The sequence below is a fragment of the Notamacropus eugenii genome, chromosome 2, assembly GCF_028372415.1.
Source record: "Notamacropus eugenii isolate mMacEug1 chromosome 2, mMacEug1.pri_v2, whole genome shotgun sequence".
In the NCBI taxonomy this organism is placed as follows: domain Eukaryota; kingdom Metazoa; phylum Chordata; class Mammalia; order Diprotodontia; family Macropodidae; genus Notamacropus; species Notamacropus eugenii.
In genome coordinates this window covers 31,807,460-31,816,961 of record NC_092873.1, presented here as the reverse complement: position 1 = coordinate 31,816,961, position 9,502 = coordinate 31,807,460, and the positions used below count along the sequence as shown (strand labels likewise).

Sequence of the window (9,502 nt, the reverse complement as noted above, 5' to 3'; positions counted from 1 at the left end):
GAGACCATGCTTGCTTGAGAAGGCTAAGAAACACCACTAAATACTCCACATTCTGCAATCTCTGTAGTCCATTTTTACCTAGTTTCTCTGGAAAAGTATTTTAGTCTCTTCACAGAAACTCAAAACTCTGTGGCTTGCTTTTAAGTGGCACGTTGGAATGTGCATGGTCCTGCTTGGAGCTAGTGCCTAGAAGAGCATACAGCCCCCACTCTAAGGTCTGCTCTTGTGGCAATGCTGTCACCCAACACTAGTTCTACTTTTTACACTAACTGTGGTTTCCCAGACACTTGACAGGACAATGTGCCACCCCTCTGCCTTCCTGTTGTCTAGGTCAAGGTGGTTCTCCAGAAAAAAGTAGAGGAAGACCAGCAAATCAACCAGCGGATTCAGGCATTCATGAGGGCGTTAAAGACTGAGAAGGCCAATGTTCACAGCCTCAAGGAGCAGGTATGTGGTTGCTCAGGTGGATGTGGGTGGATGTGGCTACTCCTGCTGCCTCTGAATCTCAGAACAGCTCTCACCAGGGGCTATGTGGTTTTGGTCGTTGCCAGATCTGGAAAGACATATCACAGAGATGGTAGTGTCAAAGGCTTTCTCAGCATCTTTCAAGGAGTACTATTGAAAGGCCTTTTTGTCTACACCAGAAGTAAAAAGGTCTGCTTATTTGCCTGTTCATTTCACAGAAAATGCAACTTAATAGGCTTCTTGGCCTGACTCTTGCTTCCCCTTGCCACAGGTGGCAGCAAGTAAGATCAAAGCCGTTCACAACAAGCTGCATTACAAAGCTGCCACCTTGGAACTCATTGAACTGAAGAAAGAACTGCAGGCCAAGGAGCAGCTGGCTAAGAATCTCCAGGCAGACACACATAGGCTGCTGTAAGTATTGCCCCACTGGGACTTGTCTGGGCTCCGACTCCAGAATTCAAATCTGGCTTCAGGCACTTAGTGCTCTAAACCTTCACCCTCTGTCTGTCTCAGCTGTCTCGACTCTTAAGATGGGGATGTTGATAGCATCTGTTCCAACAAGGTTGTTGTGACGATCATATGAGATGATCATTGTAAAGTCTTCTGCACAGTTCCTGGCCCATAGTAGGTGTTGAAGAAATGTAGCCATTCGTGGTATTATTATTATTACATTCCAGTATCTCCTGAGGTCCAGAAGCCAGAGACACAGGCACAATGTCTTTTCATGTCTGGGTCATTGCCAATGCAGTCTGGGTCATTACCAATGCAGTCTTTCCTGGTTAGACCATGTTTTCCCTTGGACTTGATCTCTAATCAGCACCGGGAGCATGGGTAGGAACAGGAGGGGCTCAGGTTCAGTTTGGCTCCCTTTCTAGGTCAACTTCGAAAAGAAGCTTTTAGCTGATGTAAGGGATAGGCAGTGTTTATGCCAGCATAAAAATGCCTTGGTGGCACACTTGAGGGTAACTAGAAAGGGTACAGTAAATCACCCTTGAAACACATATGGTGTCTGTGACTAGTGCAGACAGCACCAGGTGAGGATCATCAGGCAGATTTATCAAAAACATGTAGTTATCAAACATCTGTGCTTAAGTGCTTTTTTGGAGTCTGTGTGCTCATAAATCCCTAGTGCTCTGGAACATCACTGTACGTCTTGTATACATGACATTAAGAAAGATGCAAAATACAATACCAGGTGCCATCACTTCTAGACTGGACATAGATTGCTTTATAGCCAAAACCAGTTGCAGATCAGCATAGAAATGCCATTTTTACTTGATATTCTTCTGTCCATCCTTAGGACACAGGAGGAAAAACACCACCGGGAAGTGTCCCAGTTGAAGCTGGAGTTGGCAGAAGCTCAGGCTGAGCTGCAGCAAGGCAAGATGAGCAAGGTAATGCCCCCTGACCTGAGCTCCCTCATGGGGCAGAATACCCTCCCCAGGACAGGTCACGTGGTCATGCTGCAGAGCCTTAGCCAGCAGAATCATGTTCCCTCTGTAGCTGCCAGTTTGTAGTTAGTTAATGTCCCAAGAGGAAGAGGTGTTGTGATGGAAAGATCTTTAGGCCCCCAACAAGTGGCAGGTTCTGGAATTTATCCTGCTCAGGAGATCTGGAATGAAACCCAATCCAGAAAACTGCTCCTGAATGTTTCTGTTCAGAGGCCAGAGGTCCCAGGCATCCTTTGCTTTGGGCCATGGCACGCCCAAGGCTCACTCTGTATGGGGTCTTCCTGCTATGTCTTTGGAGGACTTCCATACGTTTGAGGATGATTGCTGTAATTCATCCATCTGAAATAAATGTCCCAGTAAAATAAAGGTGAAGCCTGATGACCCATTATACAAGTAACAGTTGCTTATGATGCCAGAAGTGCTTCATGGAAAATCCTCATCTACTGGTTCGTATCTAAGGGAGATGATATTGATGATCATGAGTTTGGCAAATTCATATAATCTCCATCAGTTCCCACATGTCAAGTGCTTTACAAACATGAAAATGCAATCCAAATATTAGCTACAACTTGGGGGCCATCAAAACACCAACATTGTACTTGCTGAGTTTGGGGGCCCTCCTGTCAATAACTGGGTAACATTGTGCACATTTAGAAAGCTTGGGTTTGCACACATGTACCATTATTTTATCTCTCTCCCTCCTTCACCCCTGCAGTTTTTCTCTGTGTCTCTAAACGGTAGGCACTAATAACACAAATAACACCTTTGTTTTTCAGAGGAAGGAACTGAAGGGAGAGATCAAATCCTTCCCTGTGACTCCCATTCAACTTCCATCCTGCCCTGTCCCTGCTTCCCTTCTAGAGGAGCTGCTCAATACCCAGCCCACTGTGAGCAAGGAGAAGCTCCACAGCCTGCACATCTCTCTCCACCAACTCAGGTAGGACCTTTTGTTTATCATTTATTATGGTATGTTTGGAACATCCTTTCATGTTACTTATGCCAAATGCACAACAAGTGGATCTGCCAACCTAAAAATCTCTTCCTGCCCTGTGACTGTGCCATGTTGCTTCCTCTCACAAGATAACAAAAGGTTCAGATTTGAACAGGATCACCTATGGACTCCGTCTGCCAACTCACACCTGAAGAAAATTCCCCTTGAACAGATCCCCAACATAGCGTGAGCCTCTAACCCAGGCCTTCCCCACCTGTGGTTCATGGGCCCTGTGCTACCTACCAGAGTATTTCAGGTTTGGCCACTGACAAATTTAGAGGAAAATGTGGAGAGGAAGTCCTTGGACTCATTGCATCCAGCTCCAGAGCCCGAGGGCCACAGGTTGCACAGACCTGCTCCAAACTCTACCAGGAGACCTCCCCTTGTGGGCAGCCCTGGCCAGAGTGGGATATCTCTAAGTGATTTTGTTTTTTCCACTCATCTATCCTTTATTGATACATACTGTGTGTGCACCTAGGATTGAGTATAGGAGATAGAACTTAGCAGAGTCTTACAAACAACTCTAGTATATAGACACACATAATACAGAAAGACAGGCACATTTAAGTTTTAGATCGATTCAAAGGAAGGGAGACTGAATTGGACCATTCTCAGAGGCGTTTTGGATTCTACTCTGCAGAGACTGCAGACAAGGGCTTCCAAGGCAAGGGGAACGGCATGAAAGAAGGCAACACTAAGCAGACTTAAGACTCTAGAGAAGACCAGCTGGCCTCTGATGCCAGGGGAGAGGCTATGTTAATCAGTAGCTAGACATAGAGACAGCTAGTTCACCCTCTCCCTCACCTGCTTGCCTTCTCTCTGAGACTGCTTTCTTCCTCTGTAGTGCAGGACCATTTTAAGCCATGTGAAATGCCTGATGGGGTCAAGAAGAGTAGGACACTACAGAACGTCACAACCCCACATCATCTGGTCAATATTCCTTGTTTTGACCAGTTTAGAGGATACCTTTACATTCTTTTCATTGGAATATCTTTGATTGTGAGGGAGGATGAACAGAAGAAAAGGCTCTCACTTTTAAATTTTAACTTAAATTCTTAAATTTAAATTTTAACTTAAATTTAAACTTCTTAAAAGATTTTATCTCAATGTGGAAATAGAGGATGAAGAAACAAGGATCGGGACTAGGGCTCCAGCTGTATAATCTACCTGAGAGCAGAGAGGCAGTCCCTCCTACTGCACTTTTGTTTTCTTTACTAAGGAGAATCCATTTTATACTGAAATAGCTGCTCAAAAGGAAGATGCTTCAGTTAAGAGAGGTACCTGATTGTCCTTGGCGACTTCAGGGCACGAGGCACAGTTGAGCTCTCAAGATGGGAAAAATAAGGCAGATGTCACTGGTGAGGCCACAAACTAGGATTTGGGGAAAATCATGGAGCACAGGAGAGGACCAAAGGAGGGCGAGTGTCCTGATCTTCTCAAAAGGGAAGAGAGCGAAGTCTGCACATGGAGAATAAGGAGGGTGACCTCTGTTGCTGAGAAATTATAGAGCATGTTATTTAGGGAGTGGCTAGAAAACTGCTAGAAAAGCAGGAAGTGTCAGCGCCTGGTGTTAGCTTTCCCAAAGTCACACACAGTGCATTTCATCTCCCTTCTTCTCAGGGTCATTAGACTGCTCAGGAAGGGGAATGCTGGAGCTATCCTTTCTCTAGATTGTAGCCAATCATTTGACCAAGTTTCCCATGCGGTCCTTTCCAAAATGAGTGAAGAAAGTGGCTAGAAAGTAATACGTTCAGATGGATTTACAAGGAGATGAAAGACAAGACTGAAGTCGTAGTCATACCTCAGTGACTTAGGCATAGATGGCATGTTTTTCCAAGACAGTTAACACTTCTAACAGTCAGATGCCAAAAGATCTCACATGGTAAAGTTATTAGGTCAAATCTAGTAAGATGAAATTATTTTTGGTCTCTTTAACTAAGAATTTGACAAACATCAACCAATATGACTATTTCTATCAACGATAGAATAAAGAGGAAAAAGAGAATTGTGTATGAAACATGAATCTCTATTATATGTAGTTTGGGTAATTTCAAAGTATGTATTTATTTTGTGTGGCTTACATATGTCTATGTCCCTTTTCTGAACTTGATTCTCTTCTTTGCTGGATGTTCTTAAATTTAAATTTAAATTAAATGTTTTGTAGCTCATTTTTTTTTTATTTTTGGAATCAGTATCTTCTTGTTACACTTGCCCCCCAAATATTCATATCCTTCCTTCTAATCCACCCTGAAGAAAACGTAATCCGCCCCCATTCTAACAGACTAAGGTAATAGAAGAGAGGGGGGAATCACACATCTGTTATCACTAAAGACAGTATGATTCTGCAATTATAGTCTGTACCAAGAGGATGGAGGCCTGCTTCATTACTAGTCTTCTGGACTCATTGATTCATCATTGCATTGACCAGAGTCTCAAGTCTTTTGGAGGAATTTCTCTTTACCACATTGCTGTCAGTGTATGTAATTGTGCTTTAATCTGTCAGCTCATATGCCTTCCTAGATTTCACTTCCTTTTATAACTCCGTACTGTGCAGCAACACTCTCTTCCTTTCATATACCATGTTTTCAGTCATTCTCTAATGGATGAACACACCCTCAGTCTTCAGTTCTTTGCTGTAGCAACAAATGCTACCACAAATATTTTGCACGTATCTATTCTTCCCTTCTTCTTTGGTCTCTTTGGAGTATAAAATTATTTGCTAGAATAAAATAATTAAGGATCAAAAAATCTACTTCACTAACAAAGTAGGGGCAGGCATAATTAGGCAGAGATTTTCCTGAAAGAATCTGGCCTTTTAGTGCACTCCAAACTCCAGTTGAGTCAGTAGTGTAATATGGCAGACAAGAGAGCTAGAGCGATCTTTCCTGAAATAAGAAACGAACATACCCAGACCTAGGAAGGCAATCATCTCTCTGTACCTTGCCTCAGTAAGTACACATCCAAAAGGCAGCGTGAAGCTCATTGGTAAAGTAGAAAGTGTAGTCATAATGATTGGTGGTCTTCAGGCCCTGCCAGCTTATCTAGGGAGGACGAGGGCATGATTAGCTGGGGAAAGAGGATATCTGCAGGAATTGTGGCAGTTTTCAAGTATTTGAAAGGCAGTCACATGGAAGAAAGCTGAGTCCCATGTGTCAGAATGCCAAACAGTGGAATTAGCAAATCACCAGAATTCCAGGTGACACAAAGGGGAATAGGTTTTCTCAAGAGGTGATCAGTTCTCTATCCCAGCAAGTCTTTTTGGAGAAGATATCTAACAGGCCCTAAGGATATTTGCTTTTGGGGGTTCTTTGTCGAAGTTTGGGTTGGCATGTGTGGATGCCTACGTCCTCAGAACTCATAATTTCTGGGGGGGTTTCAAGAGATGATTTTTGATGTATGTGTTGTTGATTGTCTGTGGATAGATCACCTTTGATCCATTAGGGGATGAGTGATTCCTTTGAATATTTCTACGATTGCAAGACATCCTAATTTGACAGATTACGTTTAATGGAGCTATTTAGTCTCTGCTGATTTTGATTCTCTTGGTTATTGGTGAAGAGATAAGGGTGTTTTGCTCTTTTTTTATCTAATTCTATCATATGTTCCTCTTCTCAACAGATAAAAATTCTTGAAGTATGATTTCATTTTCATCGAACTTTGGGTTTCCTTAAGGGCTTAACTGTACGATCTTGCTGCAATTGATGTTAATATATAGTATAAGGTTGAGAACCCAAGTTTATATTCAGCCACATCCAGTTGTTAACGAGGACTTTCTGTTTGCTTTGGAAACTAATATTTCAAATAATTGCGATAGAAAATTATTATAGCTCTTTCTGTTGTTCCCGGGGTTCATTTTACACAGTATTTATTCCTTCGACCTGTTTCCTTTTCTTAAAAGGCAACAAATGGATAGTCTTCAACACCACATGGAAGATCAAACGATCAAAATACATGAATCGATGCCTTCATGGACTCATCGATGGACTGTCACTTAATGGACCTCTCCATTACCTTCCCATCTGCTGCTTCTAGGAAACTCGTAAATTTCATCTTTGCCTGAACCACCCTGTCAACACCCAGCCAGCAGTGAAGCAACGACCCTATATCTGAATAAGCTTTATTTTCCTCCAGAGAAGAGAACATTTCTTTGGGACATTTTACTTTATTGTTCAAATACATACATTGTATATAGTTGGTTGTGTAAAAACAGTAAAATTATAACGATTTAATTGTTGCAAAATCCCCTTTTGCAATTTCAGAATTCTTGGATTGTCTTTCTTTTTCTTTTGGCTCATTGTCATGTTTAAGTTTGCTGCTAGAATATCTGGTATAAAGAGATTTAGGGAAGTTGACATGTACTGGTAAGGTTTTTAGAAAAATGATTGGTTTTTTTTAGTATACCTTTCCAACACAAAAGTGCCTGCATGACAGGGTTTTATTTTGTTTCCATCACCTTTCTTTCTCAACTATTTGCAAAGGAACATTGCTTCTCTTTCAGTGGGACAAACCTTCCTCTCTCTAGCTGACGCACCAAAGTTCCTAAGTAGCAGTTGGGGTACCTGTCACCAGAAGGTCCATGAAGGACCTTTTGTCCCACACAAGCAGAGAAAAAAGATGGTAAGTGGGAGGATGAGGGAGTGCATAAGAGGGAGGGAGGGAAAGGAAAGGGGGATATGGACAAAGATTGGCAATAGTTAGTGGAGGGCACTATAGTTTGGCTAGCTCTTGGCTTGTATTCCTGGATCCATCTTACCTTGGCAGAGTGGTCAAAGACAGGATAACAACAAGGATCTCTCTTCTCTCCATCAGTTGTGAAAACCTGAGGTTTATACCTGAAACTGACAGCAGGTGAGAGTCGCCCCAGCCAAATGAAACCAGTGAAACCATGGAGAAAAGTACAATCCCAGGAGACTGGACTTTATGAGCATGGTAGGCAGTTTTACAAAAAAAAAAAAAAAAAGGGAAAACTTCCATTTCTGTCACTTTCCTGCTCAGGAGTCATTGTTTCTGATGCACAGGAATGGAAAAAATTAAGACACCACATCAGTTTAGACTTCTGCTTGCTCTGTCTTTGCATGGTGCTCTGGAAACATAGAATACATTCATTCATTTACAAATAAGCATCCCTGGATAGGCCACACTTCAGCTCCTCCCACTACTCCACCAAAACTAAATATCATCAGATGGCTACGTCAGAAGGCTAGCAGTTTGCGAAATTTGGATTTGGTTGAGTTTTATTTTTTAAAAAACCGTAGAAATACAGTTGCAGTAAAGAGTTGGAGATTTCTGTGTTTGTAATCTTTAGGGATGAGAGGGAGTAATCCCTGAATGGGGACTTCAGATGACTATTCTGCATAATAACTGGCCTGCAAATGATGTAATGCAGGGGTCCTGATCATTCCAGACATGTTCATGTGTACTCTGTATGTGACAGAAGCATAATTGCTCTCATGGAGTAAACAGTACTGTATTTTTAAGCCATTCATGGTGTTCTCTTTTTTATTTTTAATTTTCAAAGTTCACTTCTATACGTTTTAAATTTTCTCCCCCTCCCTTCCCAAGGCTGCATGCAATCTGATATAGGCTTTACACATACATTCCTATGCAAAACATGTTCATATCAGTCAGATTGCATGTCAGAATTATAACGAATGGCAGAAATCATGAGAAAGAAAACAAAACAAAACAAAATAAAAAAGAAAATGGTCTTCTTTGCTCTCCATTATGACTCTTTAGTTGTTTTCTCTGAATGTGGATAGCATTTACCATCATAAGTCCTTTGAAATATTTAACCTCCTTGCGTTGCTGACAAGGGCTAAGTCTATGAAAATCAGTCATCATACACTGAGGCTGTTTCTGTGAACAATGATCTCCTGTTTCTATTCACTTCAATCAGCATCAGTTCATTGAAATCTTTGAAGGATTTTAAAAATTCTGCCTGTTTGTCATTTCTTATATCTAAATAGCATTTGATTATATTTATATGCCACAAGTTGTTCAGCAACAACCCAACTGATGGCCATCCCATGAATTTCCAGTTCTTGGACATCAGAAAAAGAGGTGTGAAAAATGTTTTTATATGTGTGGTTCTTTTCCCATTTTATAATTTCTTTGGCATACAGCCCTAGGAGTATTATTGCTGGGTCAATGGTTATGCACATTTTTGTAGATCTTTGGTCAAAGTTCCAAATTGCTTTCCAGCATGGTAAGATCAGCTCATACTTCCACCAACAACGAATCAGTCTTCCAAATTCCTCACATCTATTCCAATACTGATCATTTTCCTCTTTTCATGTTAGCCAATCTCATAGGCATGATGGAATACCTCACAGTTGTTTTTATTTGCCTCATTTTATACAAAAGAGATTTAGAGCATTTTTCTTAGGAATATAGATAGCTTTAATTTCTTCCTCTGAAAATTGCCTATTCATATCTTTGACCAGTTATCAACTGGGGAATGAGTTGGATTCTCCTTAATTTGACTCAGCTCTGTATTTATCTTAGAAATGAGTCCTTTATTACAGACACTACTTGTCAAAATTATTTCCAGGTTTCTACTTCCTCCTCATCATTGATGACTTAGGTTTGCACATAA

The 9,502-nt window shown here is 41.4% G+C and overlaps 1 protein-coding gene across 1 annotated transcript; it reads left to right on the top strand.

Moving 5' to 3' along the window:
• Positions 1-32: 32 nt before the first annotated feature.
• LOC140524861 (golgin subfamily A member 3-like) lies at positions 33-7,168 on the top strand. The gene is made up of 6 exons (XM_072639723.1): positions 33-215; positions 331-447; positions 737-876; positions 1,766-1,859; positions 2,693-2,853; positions 6,806-7,168. The coding sequence occupies exons 2-6, from the start codon at positions 397-399 to the stop codon at positions 6,900-6,902; spliced, it is 543 nt and encodes a 180-aa protein (XP_072495824.1). The 5' UTR covers positions 33-215; positions 331-396; the 3' UTR covers positions 6,903-7,168.
• The last annotated feature ends 2,334 nt before the right edge of the window (positions 7,169-9,502 follow it).

Coding starts and splice junctions, on each gene's coding strand:
- LOC140524861 (XM_072639723.1), top strand. CDS start 397: ATGAGGGCGTTAAAGACTGAGAAGGCCAATGTTCACAGCCTCAAGGAG. Junction 1,860..2,692: donor AGCAAGGCAAGATGAGCAAG/GTAATGCCCCCT, acceptor TTTGTTTTTCAG/AGGAAGGAACTGAAGGGAGA. Junction 2,854..6,805: donor ATCTCTCTCCACCAACTCAG/GTAGGACCTTTT, acceptor TTTTCTTAAAAG/GCAACAAATGGATAGTCTTC.